This window comes from Schistocerca gregaria, chromosome 1, assembly GCF_023897955.1.
Source record: "Schistocerca gregaria isolate iqSchGreg1 chromosome 1, iqSchGreg1.2, whole genome shotgun sequence".
In the NCBI taxonomy this organism is placed as follows: domain Eukaryota; kingdom Metazoa; phylum Arthropoda; class Insecta; order Orthoptera; family Acrididae; genus Schistocerca; species Schistocerca gregaria.
In genome coordinates, this window is record NC_064920.1 from 846718076 (window position 1) to 846737411 (window position 19336).

General features: G+C 38.1%; 1 protein-coding gene across 1 annotated transcript in view; it reads left to right on the top strand.

Annotated features, from left to right (window-relative positions):
* Positions 1 to 9852, top strand: part of LOC126272611 (protein germ cell-less) — a 120713-nt gene extending 110861 nt beyond the window's left edge. The window contains exon 10 of the mRNA XM_049975559.1: positions 2091 to 9852. Within this exon, the coding sequence (XP_049831516.1) occupies positions 2091 to 2333 (243 nt within the window). The 3' untranslated portion in view covers positions 2334 to 9852. The remainder of the gene's footprint in view (positions 1 to 2090) is intronic.
* Positions 9853 to 19336: the final 9484 nt, after the last annotated feature.

The window sequence follows — 19336 nt, forward strand, 5'->3', positions numbered from 1 at the left end:
TTGCCGCCACTCATACCTCACCTGTCATTCTGTGTGTGTGTGTGTGTGTGTGTGTGTGTGTGTGTGTGTGTGTCTTTCCCTCTTTCCTGAAGAAGCAACCGTTGGTTGCGAAAGCTAGAAATTTTGTGTGTGTGTTTGTGTGATATTTTATTGTGCCTGTCTACCGGCACTTTCCCACTTTCCTGGTAGCAGTGAAAATGTTGCAGCTTTGTCAGGCCAATCGAAATGACTTCCTTGGAGGTTTGTATTGGCCTGCAACATTTCTGCTGCTACCGAAAATGAATTATTTCATGATACTTCACTTTTCAGTGGGCTGTGCTATTTTGTTTTGGCTCCTCTACTGGCATGCTACTGTGCTGTGGTGCAAGGATATAACAGCAAACAAACCAAACATATAAAAAATTAATTACATAACCCTAGTTTTTGGGTTTGGTAATTAAAACTTAATGAGTGAACACTGTGCTGACGAGTGAAAGTTGCAATGCAGAAATCAAATGTAGGCTTTTTATAAAAACTGTTCTCTCTCCTGTTGAACTTTAAGGGTTCATTCAGTCCTGTGCTTGAAAGGATAAATCTGGGTTCAGATACCAGCATGGAGAACAGATTAATCTCTAAGGCAAGTCAGTTTCAATGAACTCTTTGCTGGAAAGTCAAAATTAAATTTTCGGTGCAGAAGTCTTAGAAATTCCATTAAAAAATAAGAAAGCCCATAAAATAAAATAAAAAGTATTGGAGACTTCTTATGTTAACAAAATGAAGTGGAGCCATCAGTACCCCAAGGCTGTTGTAGTACTGTATTAAACAATGTTCTATGAGAACAGAGCATGACAAAAAATTAATATACTTCATTGGCACAAATCTGTTGTGCAACACTCTTATTTGAGAAACTGTCATTGAATTGCCCATATTAATTTTGGAAGCAAATTATGTTATTCTTACTGGAATAATAGTTGAGTAAGGCATTATGACAAGTTGGAATTTTGTGTCGAAATGGGCCTCAATTTTGGAATACTGCATTCCATTCACTGTAGCTCTTCAGAGAGTGTCACGTGGATCAGCTCAAATTGTCGCCCTGTCAGAGTGCCTCTCTTGCTCTATTTATGCTAACCATGTAGGTTGCCATGCCATCGTTAGGAGAAAGAAGACAACAGACAATTAGTTAAAGGTTGTTTTACAGAATTTGTGTATTGTTATATCAAATGGCTGAACTAGTTGTTGTACATGATGACTCTTGAACACAAGTTAGTATGAGGGTTGTTCAGTAAATAATGCCCCACAATTTTTCCCTCATAACACATTTATTATTAAGAGTTAGAATTTGTGACAGTATCAGTTAACATTTCTTTCACATGTTTTACTTTTCTACATCTTATCCATCATGTTTTATGGCCTTGTGCCAGCATTGTGTGAGAGCATGTGTTCCCTCTCTTCATTGGCCTCAAGCTGCTGCAACAGTTAAATTGAAATAGCTCTCCCCCTCCCCCCCCCCCCCCTCTCCCCACCTTTCTTGCACATGTACTTCCAATGCTCATTGATAGCTGTAGAGAGTTGTGAGCACGCACCAGTCTGCACTAATAATGGCATCTTCACCATGTCAGGAGCAGTGGCTCTAACACTATGTCCTGAGTGTGGCTGTTTATTAAGATCAGTTTCTGCAGTTTCCTTGTGCCTTATCTCTCTTCATTCATTGTTCAATAGCATTCCTATGGCTGCATTATTACCATAAAGTGCGCACAAACATTTATGGGTGTTCACCATGGTTTCTTTTTCCACAACTAGGAATTCAATTACAGCACAGTGCTTGTAACAAGTGTCTTGATTAAATGCCATTTTTGAGGTTCACTACAGCTTTGGCAACTGTAGGAATTGCTAGAAACTCTGCACACATGCAGAAGAAACATCAGATTTAAAGCCCCTAAAATGGTTTCCCTGTATACATTAATAGCTGGAAAAGGGCAAATAGGGCATTCTGCCACTGTGTCATACTCATTAGACTTTATAGTCATAGCACTTCAGATTATATGTTATTTATCAGTTTTTCATTTTTAATCACAAACAATAAGAGTTTTTGTTTCTCCTTTCTGTTATAGGTTGTAATAATGTGCCTTAGCAAGAAACTGAACTTCCCTCTAATGGTATCAGTGAACATGATTTCTGTTAAGCCTTCACCTGTCATTCTGCCTAATACTATGGAGAACAAAAGTATACAGTGTCCAGACATGATCTCTGATGATGCAGCACTAGACCAGGATGTAGTGGAGAATTTGATGTCAGAGAGCTTAGAACATATTTATACATCTTCCTGTATTACAAGCCGGGGAGATGGGATGTAATGGTACACATATCTTTGACAAATATATAAAAAGTATTTACATACAATTTAAGCTCTCAGTGCTGCAATTGATTGCATGAAGACAGAGAAAAATGTTGTACAAGTACTGTGTTCCAGCTGTGAAACAGTTGTAGCATTTTTCTATTATTGTTGTCGCTTGTAAGAAAATTGTAAAATAACACAAAAGCGTACTAAAATATATTTATTTATTGTAGTTTGTGTGACTAAACTTCATGTACCCATTCTATTTATTTAACTCTTTATTTTGTATTTCATATTTATTTGGGAACTATATAATTGTGAAGAATTGTGCTGTGTTACTATTACAGCTTCACAACTGAAGTTACCTCTTTATTATTTATTCCAATGGATAATATGGTGCTAGGTTCAAAAAATGTTCTCACATTTATTTCTTTTTTCCATTCATAGAATTGGCATTTTGGCTGTATTTATCTGTTCATATGAGAATTCCTTTGAAGGTTAAGATTATTGAATCACTATACATGTTATGTGTCTTATGCTAGAGAGACAGGTATTGTTTGGCAAATTTAGTTCCTTAATATATCAATGCAATTACAATGTTAATTAGATTGTGTACTTATATCCCCACTGAAAGTGTTACAGAGTCTTAGAAACACACTTATCATTTGCTGTCAAATGTATATGTACATATTTACATAGTCATGGGATCATATTCATGTATTTACTCATGGAGCTTATTGGTTTTAAAACTGTTTAACATCTAGATTAAGACTGTTTAACTTAAGACATGGCATAGCATTCATATCTGGTGCTGTATAGTAGACTATGCTTTTTAATTAAATGTGCTGTTTGTTCATAGTGAGATGAATGCTATGTTAAAGGAACAATTCTAAAAATCATATTTTGGAGAGAGTGTCTGATACAAAGAGTTTTACATCAACTTTACAGAGACTGAGTGTATATTGTCATCATTCCATGTACATGACATCACATCGAAATTGTATATCTCTATGCTTAGTGCATGCATGGTAAAATAGAGGAATAGCCATTTGAACATATTATATGCATGACATGCACACAAAAAAACTGGGCAAGAAACTTTCATATGTTATTTATTTACTGATATTTATTTGATATTTATAGAACAAAGTGACATACCTCATTTTTTGGCAAATGTAATTATTGAATTAAATAATGTTGAGAGATTTATCATACCACAAGAACTGCCTGTGATTATTCATCTCACTGTCTTGTGATCCTCTCCTCTCTGCCCGTTTCTAATTTATGACTGTTGGCAATTATGCTTAATCAGTGAGCACTTCATTATGCCCTTTACATTTTGAGCAAATCTATGGCAGGGCATAGCACATATTGTTAATTACATCCAGTTGTTAAAAGGAATGTGTCATGCATCACTTTCCCACAGGTGTTCACATTAAATGAAGCTGCAATGGAAACTTGATGATGAATAACATATATTTCACTTCTGTGAAACTTCAAAGCATCACTTGATATCCAAATGATTGCATGATATGTTATTTAAACTTTGTTTGCTTTAGTATGAGTCACTGGACAATTTATTTTCTGCTTTTTTACTAGAATTTGAATTACTTTTAGAGTGACAGGCATATTTTTGTTCTTTAATATTGCAGATATTCTCTGTGGTGCAAGCAGTTTCCATAATAATCTAGTGATTGCTGATCTGTGATTTTTTTACAAGTTGTTATTTTCTGAGGTTGTGGTCATATTTATGTTCAATATTTCTTAGACAGCTGTATATTGCATTGTAGCAAAATGCACAATACAATGTATATTTGTATAAATATTCGTATGAACATGTGTAAAAATACAAAAATCCACTTCTGTGGAATGATGAATTTTATGTTAAGTGCAAAGCTTGAGAATAACAGACCAAAGAAAATATGTGGCAGTCATATTTTATTTGTGGTAACTATGCTTTTACTGTAGTATATGTAATCTGTTTGAAGTCAAATTAACTATGTATTGCTTTGAAAAGATGAAAAAAGAAAGACTCAAAACTCATTTGTGTTTTTGTCAGATGAGGGTAGCTTATCTGCTTATGTTCAGTTGTACTATATATGAACACTTTCATACAAAAAATAGGAAAAAAATGGTTACATATTGTAAACTATTATGAGACAATGTTAAATATGTAAATCGACCTAAACCTTACACACAAGGCAGCTGAAACAAGTTACCTGACTATTACTCTTGTTTCAAAATACAGGAGTCTGATGCACAGATTGACACTTATATTTACTTCTAACTTGCTCAGGTGGAATCAAATTCAGAAATATGCATCTTTAGTGATTTTGTTTGACTGGCATATTTCTATAGTGCCCAAAAAACAAAATTTACCAAGGACACAAGTACAGTAACTTGAGAAACCTTTTCTTACTACATTTGTGCATCTGTTAGCCCTGGTGCATTTGTCCTGGTGCATTTGCTTCTGTCTTAGCCATTTACTAAAAAGTTTTCTTCTTTCATATAGACATTTTAATGATATTTATATCTGATATTTATTTCTGTTATTTATATCTGTGTTCCAAAAAAAGTAGTTATAACATCTAGTGTTAAGGAAGCTGCTGTTTGTAATTGTAATGAAGTATAATCAAAGTCATGATTTTCTGCTAAGTATAGAACAGAGATTCCTTCATCCATCTCATGAGAGGACAGGCTAAAGGAAATGACAGTAATCAGAAATTAATGAGATAATCTGAATAAAGGGGATCAACGAATGTGGGGGAATCACAAATGAAAGTCTAGCAACAGATGAGACCTAGAAGTTGAAGTGACGGCTGACAACTCCAAGAAGAGAAAAGTAGACTGAAATTAGAAGCATTGGTGAGCCACAAATGGACACCGTAGGAAACAAATGGAAACTGTGAACCTTCACCCCATTTCACAATTCTGACTCAGTAATATTGAAGTTTCATTTTGGTGGTTATTTTGCTGATAGACAGTGGTTTTCTTAAGTTAGAATCTGTATTGTGTGGCTGACAGGGAAAAGAAAGAAGTGGGAACAGTTGAGGCAGTAATTTCTTTTTAGTAATCATGTTCCCTTAAGTTATTCTTAAATAACTGAAAACAGGCCAACTAAGGTCCACATCAAAAGAACTATTTATTTCCCATTTCCTGCACCTGTTTCTCAAACTCTCTTCTTCTCATAATAAGCTTGTTTTGTCTTACTCAGATCATTTGACTCCAGTTGTTCTTCTGTTTGTTTTGTGTTTCTGAAGCTTTTGAATTTAATGGCTTCTAGTCTGAAGTAGTCTATGTTGAGTAAGGCCTTCTCTGCAATTTGAATTTCTTCTGATTCCCTTTTTGTTTTGCCTTTCCATCCATTTCTTTCATCCTCTGTAGAGTTTAACCGTCTTTTCCCTGATCTCATCTCTTGTTTTAGGGCAGATTGAGTATATTTCCTTATTTGTTCTCAAAACTCAATTTCCATGTTTGTTCTTGATTACACCTAATATTTTTTGCAAGATTCCCCTTTCTTTTCTGTATCTTCTTGTACTGTATTTCATCCAAACAATAGTGATGTTTTCAAGCTGTAGAGAACTTTGGTTTTACTACTGTAATTATAATGTCTCAATTTAACCTCTTTAGAAAAACATTTTTGTATTCTACAGGTTTCTTGCTTTCATGTATGCCCTTTTATTTTTTTCATTTCCAATTTTAATTGCTTCTTTTCATTTCTTCTGTTTATATTATCACCCAGAAATTTAAAGTTATCTGTTTTCTTGATATTGCTGTACTTGGTTTTTAAAATTCTTGATGAGTTACTTTCATTGGTCATGTATTCTGTTTTTTCAAAAGGCATTTGCAGACTTCCCTTTTCAGCTGTCACCTTATGAGCTCCAATCGTTCTTTTTTTGTGTATTATCATCATTATGAGAGTGTGTGCAGTGGTCAAACAATTTATTGCTTCTCTCGGTCTACCCAACTTAATGTAATTCTTAACTTTTTGTTTTTATTCCTTTATTTTCCACTCCCTTATTAACTTTTACCATCAAAAAGTTGGATAATCATGATGACAAACTGTCTGCTTGCCTCACTACTGATACAATTTGAAAGGTACTAGAAGTTGTTCCAAGAAATTTAACTTGTTTAAGTTTGCTTATATACTTTTGTAGTTTTCTTATCTACTGCAAATTCCTTCAAGGTTTTGAGTAGTAGTTGCTGTTTATCGAATCGCCAATCTTTTTAAAATCAACAAATATTAGCATTATCTTTTTATTTTGTATTTGCATGTACCTAATTAAAATAGAAAGAAACTTCCACATGGGAAAAATATATTAAAACAAAGATTCCAAGACTTACCAAGCGGGAAAGTGCCGGTAGACAGGCACAATAAAATAACACACAAACACACACAAAAAATGTGTGTGTTTGTGTGTTATTTCATGTACCTAATTATTTGTTTAAGATTTAGAATTTTCTCTGGGCAGGATCTGCTACTTCTAAATCCAGTTGGATACCCTCCAATTTGTTTGTCTAATTGAGGATTTAATATGTTCAGAAGAGCAGCCAATAAGATTTTGTTTTCTAAGGGCAGAAATAAAATTTGTCTCTGTAAATATTGATATTTTTGGTCCCCCTTTTTATGAAATGGGTGCAGGGCCAGTTAGAGAACATTTTTCCACACAAGCGACTGCCCTTTTGGCACCTTCCCCCTTTTCCCTTGAACATTTTTGTCCAAGTCATCTTATTGTACTAATTGTGGTGTGCACCGTGTACAGCATGGCGCCACCACTACTAATTGTAATATGCTCTATATATAAATCCTACAGTTAGGGAACCCCTCTCAGCTTTGTGCCCCCAAGCAGTGGTTTGTGTCAATTGGGCCTTTAACCAGCCCTGAGTGGGTGAATTAACAAAACTGTACAGTTTCCTAGAGCTGGTGTACCAGATCTTATATGGTTTTCCTTTTGTAATTGTGAAACTTAAATCTCCATTCACTTTTGGAATTTTTGCTGTGAGGCCGTCTTCATCTGGGATTTTGTTGTGTTGTAATTGTTTGCTGTAATTTTAATCATATCAGTCTTTGATAGTTTTGAATTTTCATTTGCAATATTGTCATGAAATTCCAGTTGCTTGGTGTCTTTTTATCCCACAGGTTAATAGCTTTTCAAATATGCTGCCAGTAGACTGCAGCTTTCTTCTTCATTGCTTTGCAGTAGTTTTCTATTTTATTTCCTGAAGCATAGTGATTGCGTATTGTACTCGGAGATACAGTTCTTGATTATTTTGTAACAGTCTTTTCTATTATACTTTTTAATGTGCTATTCTGGAGTTTCAAGCCTTCTCCTTTTCAAAGCCCCTCTTTTGCACCCTAATCATTTTATCCCATTGCTTCTAATCCAACTGATATATTCTCCAATTACTGCTTGTTTTCATGCTATACAGTTCATTCCAAACTATATTTTTTTTGTCCAAATGCTTCTTCACATTTGTTATTCCAGCAGCTGTGCTTTCATTTGCTTGTTCTCTGGAGCAAATGCAATATGTTAATTTACTCTTCAGTTGCATTTGCACATTTTTAATTAAATGACATGTTTCGATTTCTCTGGATCATCTCCAGATCTAATTTCATCAGCAAACTGCCTTGCCTATGTCAGAACCTCATATAACACAGTATTCTGTGACTTTCCGACACAGACAAAGGTTGCTGATGCAGCTACTTAGATCTGAAGATTGAAACATGTCATGTATTAAAAATTTGCAGCTGAGACTGAAGAATAAATTATTGTTTTAATTATTAATACAGTTGCGGATTCTGCTGGGACAAATATGTTGGCTGTAATAATTAATTATTTCTGTAAAGTTGTTGACATTAATACCCACTTCCTTCAGCATCCATTGAAAATCACATTCCTTTTCCCTCGACATTTCATTATTAGTTACCTTAGTTATACTGGTGTGTTTCATTATTTTGTGTTTTGGGATAAATTTCATGTGGGTTGCAGTTGGGTAGGATCTGTTTTGCCTTCCATTTCCTTTTTTTCATTGCTTTCCAGTAGCAATTAAAAAGTAATCTTTCTGCTCTGCACATGTTACTGTTTCTTCACTTCCAAGTGTTAAACTTGTAGATAATTTTATCTTTGCTCTGTTTCTAATTTTTCCCATTTATAAGATACTCTCTATAGTTTACTTTTACAAACTAGATTATATTAAGAAAATAGGGATTTTTTTCCCCACTAAAAGCTATGGTAGCTCTTTTGTGACACCAAGTAGCTCTTGCAGAGTGAGTCTTCCTCTCCCACAATATCTACCCATAAATTTCCCATTAATATGATACATCTTAAATTGCACTGTTTGAATTCGTGCAAAAACAGGACGTGGTATGTAAGTAATATAGTACATATTTTTCATAATGATCCTTTTAGTTGGGCCCAAGTTATTCTGTGACTCAATGTCAGAAAGGTTTCTTATGATCAGAACTGCAATTAAAGGACTTAATACATAACTGTGACATTGCTACTTCCCCCACCCCCTTCCAGACAATGGAACACTGCAGAATGTAAATGCAACCACATTAAGTGCTACAAATAATGGGACAAGTGTGTATAAGAGATCATATTTTCTTCATTCTTTGACTTAAAGAAAAAGGAGGCAACCAAAAATAATTTTCTCATATTTACATTTGCAAAGGGGGGAGGGGGGGGGGGAATAGAGAAGAAACAATGCTATTATAAAATTTTTTTCCAAATCTATCAGTACATTCATTTCTTCATGTTTTTCATCCTTCAACATTTTATGACAAGTTTATGTGATGTTTAATCTTGTTAATATGATATAAAGTGATTAACTATTAACATTACAGAGAGGATGGCAAGGGGGGGGGGGGGGGGGGGGGTGAGTGTGTAAAGGCGGCAGAAAAGTGGTTTGATAAGGTAAACAATGTGTGATAAGAGAAGGGATGTATTGTTGCACAACTGATTATTTGTAAAAATTAAAGTTCATTAAAGTGATTTCACAGTATGTAAAACTAAATTAGTTAATGTAATTTACCTGACATTTGTTGCAAATCCTGGTATAAACAATATGTAATGTAATGGAAAAAAATGAGTCTCACAAGACTGAATGTTCACTACTTTTCAGAAGTATAATAAAGTGTATGGTCATGATTATTGTTTTTAACTTTCTTAAAGTATGGTACTCGGTCAAGGTGACTGCTGGGCATTTAATGCAACAATTGCTATTTCACAAACTGATGTTTCTCTCATGCTGCAGGAGCAAATCAGTTTATATTTCAATGTATTTAAGTACTAAAAAGCCCCTGGATTTTACAGTTTGCATTGATACTGGTGTGTATTTTAGTCAATATCAAATGAGACGTGAAGCCTCACAAATATTTAACCTTATAAGTTTATTTTAGTACCTGCAGTCAATGCACAAATTGTATAAACTTATGTAAGGATCTGTACCTGTGAAACTCAATGGTTACTATTTAAAACTAATTACATTATTTTTTCAGTTTCTGGGAAGGAATAAATAAATAAATTTTTGTGGAAGTTTGTCTGAAATACATCTTTTCTATTTGTTGTAGTTACCAGCAACTTGTAAAACAATCTGTCAGAGGTGGCTGTAGAGTTATCTAAAATTAATACTGAAATTTGTAATCCTCTGGGCAGCTGTGTAATAAATGTCTTTGAAGGACATAATATATTTATGTAACCAGCTTCGCTGCAATGAATATTTTAACTATAGACCTATTCAGCTTTCCATCATGAGGTTGTCAGTAGTAGGAAACCTTATAAATTTTTGTACATTTGTGGTATTACATGTAAGTTATTTATGAATAATGTAATTTTACATATTTTATCAAGTCCATGAAATATCATTGTTCCTGTTGTAATTTGTTACTGATTATTACTGCCACATTAACATAAAATATAATCAGCAACAAACAGACAGCAACAGAAACAATGATACTTCATGGAAGTGAGGACTTGAAAACGTATGTAAAGTAATAATATTCATAAGTAACTTACACATAATACAACAAATGTATCAAAATTTATGAGATGTTCTGTTACCGATAACCTGACTGTGTAGCTGAAATGGCCTATAGTTCAAATAAAAATAATCTTCATTGCAGTGTAACTGATTATGTAAATATATCTAAAAACGAAGATGGTGTGACTTACCAAACGAAACCGCTGGCAGGTTGATACACACACAAACATACACACAAAATTCAAGCTTTCGCAACCAACGGTTGCTTCATCAGGAAAGAGGGAAGTAGAGGGAAAGACCAAAGGATGTGTGTTTTAAGGGAGAGGGTAAGGAGTCATTCCTATCTCGGGAGTGGAAAGACATACCTTAGGGAGAAAAAAGGACAGGTATAAATTTGCATGCATGCATGCATGCATGCATGCATGCGCGCGCGCGCGCACACACACACACACACACACACACACACACACACACACACACACACACACACACACACACGTACGGGATATATTTGTGTTCCTTTTTTCCCCCTAAGGTAAGTCTTTTCGCTCCCGGGATTGGAATGACTCCTTACCCTCTCCCTTAAAACCCACATCCTTTCATCTTTCCCTCTCCTTCCCTCTTTCATGATGAAGCAACCGTTGGTTGCGAAGGCTTGAATTTTGTGTGTGTGTGTGTGTGAGTGTGTGTGTGTGTGTGTGTGTTTATTTGTGTGTCTATCAACCTGCCAGTGCTTTCATTTGGCAAGTCACATCATCTTTGTTTTTAGATATATTTTTCCCACTTGGAATGTTTCCCTCTATTATATTCATATGATTATGTAAATATATTAAATTAATACTGAAGCACAACATTATAAAAATGTACAATTTTTAAATTCTGCAAATGATTTTCAGCTGCTACTACTACCAGTAGATGTATGTTTCCGGTACTGCTGCCCATATCATTGGGGGGCAAAAGAAAAAAAAAGGCAATTTCTGTCATGCTGCTATAACTGTGTGGTGGAATAATCTTGAAACTTTTGTCAGTACTGTCTTTCTCATCTTTGTTTCTAATGTCTTGAAACAGAACACTGGTCACACTTGCACAATACATAAGTGAATCAAAGTTAATGCCTTGACATTAATAAGACTCAAAATATGTCTTCTTTTTTTTTCAAAACTATTGCATATGCATGTTTGGGGCTCTCTCTGCATCAACATGAACTAATAAATATGTAATGGCCATTTTGTAAGAGAGTCCATCACCACAGTTATTGAGTGTAATTTCGTCAAAATGAAAAATAATCTATTTTTATTACTATATAGAATATATTTTATTTTTGTTCAAATTCAAGCCTGACTATTAAGTCTAGCATAACGACCAAATACATTGAGCTCTTAAATTAAAAAGGGCTCCTTTAAAAATTATGAGACTGTGTTTTGTGTGAATTAATTTCTGCTAAATTTCAGTAAACTACCATATACCTGAGCTTTTGATTTAATATTGGTTTATGATTTGTGCAATCAGTTTCCACATATTGGCTTCCTGTTTCTTACATATTATTTTTGATTATTTCCTTATTTTCTGTACATACCACACAAACAATCTCTTTCACATCAAACACCTTAATTTTAAAGTTGAATAACTGATATGTCTGGTGTGTGTTCTCTTTTAGAGCTGAGATTTTGGTGCCATGGCAGAATATAATATAGGTTTGGCTTAGAAAAATTGCTGAAAATTCGAGCAGAAAATACGAGACTGGAATAGAAGGGAGAACCGATAGAGGTACTTAGGGTACCCTCCGCCACACACTGTCAGGTGGCTTCACAGGGACAATAGGACTCAAAGAGGAAAGTTACAGAGAAGAAAAACAAAAGTAATACAAGAGTGAAGATAAGGTAGACACTAGATGGGAGCATAAAGACAGTTTGCAACCTTTTGAACATCACACATGTTCGGAGGGTGCCTTACAAAATCAATAGGCATACAATGCAGGTATTGCAATAAAACATGCAAAGAATAGGTCTTCACCATTTGCTGCAATATAAATTAGAGCATTGTTTTGTTTAAAAACAGGTCTTAGGAATGCACTAAAGGAAAGTTACCAATCTGAACAGGGCCCTATGTTGAAGTTTCTGTGGAAACAAGTGTAATCTGGCACTGACATTTCCGCATTCAAACTGTGCTTGTAAGAGATATGAAAAAGAATTTGGAACATTTACTTTTCTTGTCTTATACATCTATCAATGTCTATAGCATGTTACAGCTTCACTTCGAAAGTAAGTAGAGGTGTAGAGAGAGAGAGAGACCATCTGGGAATTGCACGTTTATTATTAATTGCATACTGGCATCACTGCTACAGCTTTTTATTTTTACATAAAACTGATACAATACTTTGGACCTTCTTTTGGGAATAGGGCAGTGGGTCATGGCAAATCAGGCACCTGAATATTACTGGAACATCAAATTTTTTAGGGCATCTTATGATGTGCTGACTCATGGTATCAATACGACACCCTTTAATAAAATTGACTGACATGCAACTTGCCAGGAGATTGGTAGATATGGTTGTAGTCTTTGTTATTGTGAGGGAGAACTGGAAAGTAATGCATAATTTTTTCCCCCTGGTACTGCAAAGGAAACTTGAAATTTCATGACAAAGTAATTTGAAGTTTGCGCTATAGAGCGTATTTTGTTTTTGTGTGCAGCTCTAATGGGAGAAACCTAAACTATGAAACAAACATGGTGTGCATGATATTGCCATTTACATCTACATCTACATCCAAACTCCGCAAGCCACCTGACAGTGTGTGGCGGAGGGTACCCTGAGTACCTCTATCGGTTCTCCCTTCTATTCCAGTCTCGTATTGTACGTGGAAAGAAGGATTGTCAGTATGCTTCTGTGTGGGCTCTAATCTCTCCGATTTTATCCTCATGGTCTCTTCGCGAGATATACGTAGGAGGGAGCAATATACTGCTTGATTCTTCGGTGAAGGTATGTTCTCGAAACTTTAACAAAAGCCCGTACCGAGCTACTGAGCGTCTCTCCTGCAGAGTCTTCCACTGGAGTTTATCTATCATCTCCGTAACGCTTTCGCGATTACTAAATGATCCTGTAACGAAGCGCGCTGCTCTCCGTTGGATCTTCTCTATCTCTTCTATCAACCCTATCTGGTGCGGATCCCACACTGCTGAGCAGTATTCAAGCAGTGGGCGCACAAGCGTAGTGTAACCTACTTCCTTTGTTGTCGGATTGCATTTCCTTAGGATTCTTCCAATGAGTCTCAGTCTGGCATCTGCTTTACCGACGATCAACTTTATATGTTCATTCCATTTTAAATCACTCCTAATGCGTACTCCCAGATAATTTATGGAATTAACTGCTTCCAGTTGCTCACCTGCTATTTTGTAGCTAAATGATAAGGGACCTATCTTTCTATGTATTCACATCACGTTACACTTATCTACATTGAGATTCAATTGCCATTCCGTGCACCATGCGTCAATTCGCTGCAGATCCACCTGCATTTCAGTACAATTTTCCATTGTTGCAACCTCTCGATACACCACAGCATCATCTGCAAAAAGCCTCAGCGAACTTCCGATGTCATCCACCAGGTCATTTATGTATATTGTGAAGAGCAACGGTCCTATGACACTCCCCTGCGGCACACCTGAAATCACTCTTACTTCGGAAGACTTCTCTCCATTGAGAATGATATGCTGCGTTCTGTTATCTAGGAACTCTTCAATCCAATCACACAATTGATCTGATAGTCCATATGCTCTTACTTTGTTCATTAAATGACTGTGGGGAACTATGTTAAACGTCTTGCGGAAGTCAAGAAACACGGCTTCTACCTGTGAACCCGTGTCTAAGGCCCTCTGAGTCTCGTGGACGAATAGCGTGAGCTGGGTTTCACACGACCATCTTTTTCGAAACCCATGCTGATTCCTACAGAGTAGATTTCTAGTCTCCAGAAAAGACATACTCGAACATAATACGTGTTACAAAATTCTACAACTGATCGACGTTAGAGATATAGGTCTATAGTTCTGCACGTCTGTTCGACGTCCCTTCTTGAAAACGGGGATGACCTGTGCCCTTTTCCAATCATTTGGAACGCTACGCTCTTCTAGAGACCTACGACACACCGCTGCAACTTGTAAAGAGCAGCAAAATGTAGTTAGATATTTGTGGGCTAAAAGGCATAAACTAAGTGAAATTCACAGGGTGTGGCATGCATGGGGATTACTGTATGGACCATAGGAATGTCTCCAAGTGGTGTCCATCTTCCAAAAGGGCCATAGTGATTCACCATGCTCTAGGTGGCCAGTAACAGCTGCAACCCCGCAGAATATCAGAGCCATTGAGGCAGCAATTTTGAATGATCAGTCTGTGCAAGTGCGAACCTTATGGCAGTAGTTCAACATTTCCTGTGATGCAGTGTGTGATATTGTTCATGACATGTTGAAATTTCATAAAATTAGTGCTCGATGGATGCCCAAGAACCTGACAGACAACCACAAGAGCCAGCAAATGATGACAAGCTTGGATCACTTAATGCATTACGCTGCAGAAGGGCATGACTTTCTGAAAGGAATCATCGCTGGTGATGAGTTGTGGGTGTACCACTACATGCCCCAAAACAAGCTTGCCTCTAAGGAGTGGAAACGTGCTGGTTCCCCAGTACAAAAAGATTCAAAGTGACTCAGTCTGCTAGGAAAGTGCTTATGCAGGGTTCTGGGATATGCACAGTGTGTTACTGGTGGACTTGGCTGAATGAGGGGCCACTGTGAATGCTGCAGCCTACATTAAAACTTTGATTAATTTGCATCAAGTCTTTCATGACAAATGCCACAACATTAATGTTGACAATGTCATGACAATGCTCACCCCCACGTTGCTGCTCCTGTTCATGAAAAAATTAGTAAATTTGGGTGAGAGGTGCTCCAGCATCCACCATACAGCCCAGACCTTGCACTGTCTGTCTGGTCCCATGAAGAAATTCGTGGTGGCCAACACTTTGCAACAGATGCAGAAGGGAAATCAGCAGTCCGTAGATGGCTATACTCCAATCAAACAGATTTCTATGGACAGGGTATATTGAAACTGGTACCACAATGGGAGAAATGGGATGTAAATTCATTTGTGATTTTTGTTAATCCTTTTGGTGGTAAAATTGTTGAGCACTACTTTCTAGCTTTCCTCGTAGCTGTAGCTCACGGACTGTCAATGGGTAACCTCAAAATGTTATAGGTTATTTGCAGCTACCAAAGACAGAATTTAAAATTATATGTACACTCCTGGAAATGGAAAAAAGAACACATTGACACTGGTGTGTCAGACCCACCATACTTACTCCGGACACTGCGAGAGGGCTGTACAAGCAATGATCACACGAACAGCACAGCGGACACACCAGGAACCGCGGTGTTGGCCGTCGAATGGCGCTAGCTGCGTAGCATTTGTGCACCACCGCCGTCAGTGTCAGCCAGTTTGCCGTGGCATACGGAGCTCCATCGCAGTCTTTAACACTGGTAGCATGCCGCGACAGCGTGGACGTGAACCGTATGTGCAGTTGACGGACTTTGAGCGAGGGCGTATAGTGGGCATGCGGGAGGCCGGGTGGACGTACCGCCGAATTGCTCAACACGTGGGGCGTGAGGTCGCCACAGTACATCGATGTTGTCGCCAGTGGTCGGCGGAAGGCGGACGTGCCCATCGACCTGGGACCGGACCGCAGCGACGCACGGATGCATGCCAAGACCGTAGGACCCTACGCAGTGCCGTAGGGGACCGCACCGCCACTTCCCAGCAAATTAGGGACACTGTTGCTCCTGGGGTATCGGCGAGGACCATTCGCAACCGTCTCCATGAAGCTGGGCTACGGTCCCGCACACCGTTAGGCCGTCTTCTGCTCACGCCCCAACATCGTGCAGCCCGCCTCCTGTGGTGTCGCGACAGGCGTGAATGGAGGGACGAATGGAGACGTGTCGTCTTCAGCGATGAGAGTCGCTTCTGCCTTGATGCCAATGATTGTCGTATGCGTGTTTGGCGCCGTGCAGGTGAGCGCCACAATCAGGACTGCATACGACCGAGGCACACAGGGCCAACACCCGGCATCATGGTGTGGGGAGCGATCTCCTACACTGGCCGTACACCTCTGGTGAGCGTCGAGGGGACACTGAATAGTGCACGGTACATCCAAACCGTCATCGAACCCATCATTCTACCATTCCTAGACCGGCAAGGGAACTTGCTGTTCCAACAGGACAATGCACGTCCGCATGTATCCCGTGCCACCCAATGTGCTCTAGAAGGTGTAAGTCAACTACCCTGGCCAGCAAGATCTGTCCCCCATTGAGCATGTTTGGGACTGGATGAAGCGTCTGCACGTCCAGCACAAACGCTGGTCCAACTGAGGTGCCAGGTGGAAATGGCATGGCAAGCCGTTCCACAGGACTACATCCAGCATCTCTACGATCGTCTCCATGGGAGAATAGCAGCCTGCATTGCTGCGAAAGGTGGATATACACTGTACTAGTGCCGACATTGTGCATGCTCTGTTGCCTGTGTCCATGTGCCTGTGGTTCTGTCAGTGTGATCATGTGATGTATCTGACCCCAGGAATGTGTCAATAAAGTTTCCCCTTCCTGGGACAATGAATTCATGGTGTTCTTATTTCAATTTCCAGGAGTGTATATAGGATTGTGTAAACTCAAACCAAATTAATCCCCAGTATGGCAGTTTATACAGTCAACACAAAACAAAACCAAACCAAACTGCTAGTGAGTCCATCATTGTGGGCATAGAAACCAATAATTATGAAAGCAGTTGTGTGTGAGCACATCACCAATGGCTGACTACTGAAACTGAATGGCTTTTGGTGGTTAATTAGAATAATGAGAAATGCTCAAAACTTGAGATCAGCAAGTAAACTATGTGCAAAACAAAACAAAATATACCATAGTTGGCAATATAACACATAAGATGGAGCACTGATGTCCAAAATTAAAGTAGCAAAAGGAAATTTTGCAAAGTTGCATTTGTTTTTCCACAAACGGTGTGAACAGGTGATACTACAGTATAAACAATGTAAAGAATACAGAACACAAACGACTGCAACATGCATGACAGTAGACAAAAAGTTCTTCATTTTTTTCCAATTTCACGGTTTTGCACACATTCTGAAACTGTTTAATGTGCTCAGTATCAGACGTGATCACCTCTGGCAGCAATACAGGGATGGCAATGACAGGGCATTCTGGGGATGATGTCATCATTCTCCTGTTGAAACTGGTACCACAATGGGAGAAATGTATTTAGGAAGTTGGTGACTATGTAGAAAAGTAGATGAAAGATTTAAATTCTTTGTGATTTTTTTTTTTTTTTTTTTTTTTTTTTTTTGTTAAACTTTTTGGTAGTGTAATTGTTGAGCACTACTTCTTACCTACCCTTGTAGCTACGGCTGTCGCAGTCTTGGAGAGTGGCTGGTGGATGCTGACATGATGCAACACATCTCCCAAGTGCGTCCCAGATAGGCTCTATGAGATTCAAATTGGGAAAGCAAGCAAGCAATGCCAGGCATGCAATATCTTCCATTTCTAAGGAAACATCAACCACCCATGCTCTTTGAGGTTATCTCGTCACTATACCAGACAGCAGTTAAACCTTGCGAATTGACCACTACAATTACATGAAAAGAGGTAGAGTGGTAAACATAATGCCTGCACACAATGCTCGGAATCCTCCTCGATCTCAGTCTCTTTCCATGATGTTTGGTCTCAGAAATTGTGCTTACGTTCCCTCCAGATGTGAATCCATCGAGAATCACTCTCCAGACTGGGACTCATCTGTGGAAACAACATTGGCCCACCGTTCCATCGTCCAGGTGGCATGTCGTTGATTCCTCTGTAGAGATTCCCTTCTATGAAGCTGCATCAAAGGTAGACATACGGCACATCTCTGATAATAAAGGCCACTCTGCTGAAGCCTTCTGCATAGTGTTTGCCTCGATACAACACGCCCAATGGATGCTGCAAGCTCACATGCCAATTGCCATGTAGTACTAAGGCAGTAACATCGTGCCCTTACAGCCAAATAATCGTCTTCTCTTCTGAAGTCACATGTGGTCAAGCCTGCCCTGGTCTTCGGGATAAAGTTTTGGTCTATATAAACCATCACCACATCCAAGAAACACAGAACAATTCACATTAACCATCGGGCCAAATCAGTTTCTGACTGCCCTGCTTCCCTTCTTTCTATGGGCCTCTGTCGCAGAGAATCTGTTGGGCATCTTCTCTATGCCATACTGCACCATCTGTGACTGTACACAACAACCAGCAAAAACTACCTCATTTCATAAGTGCCCTGACGTCATTGTTGCCATGGTTGTCCATTGACTGGAATGTCATCTTCTGTGCAGAACACAGTCGTACAGACAGCTGATTAACAGTTTGTTATGATTTTATTCTGAATTAGACACAGGTAAGGAAAATAGTGGTTTGTTAGTTTAATTTTGAACACCTGTGTGTTGACATTAAACGGTTTCAAAATGTTAAGAAAAATGTAATGATCATGATTTTCTTTAGTCTGATGTTCATGCAGGTCGAGAGATGAATGGGGATTACATTGTTGCCATTTCCAAGTAACAGTTGCAGTATGCACATACAAGCATTGCACTTGATGTAGGTGTGTATTCTGCGGGCACTTTTTGTGTACATTTTGTCACTTACCACCAACGTCAGCCATGACAACTCACAACAAACGGAATAAAAATTCCCTATATAGCTTACTAGGATTCTGTTTAATGCTCACATTGGCTTCAACATTCACAGCAGAGTGCTCAGAACACTACTGAATGCTCGTTGGCTGATGGAGAATTTGTGATGTAGGTGCACAGAGCGAGCCTAAACTCGACCGTCATTGTTGTGACTCCAAATATAGTTAGAATTACATAGCATACTAAGTTTTTAAAAACTTATCTCCATAGGATAGGTGCACAGCCCTGTAGTGATGCAACTTGGACGAAATGTTCAGGAATGTATTTCTAA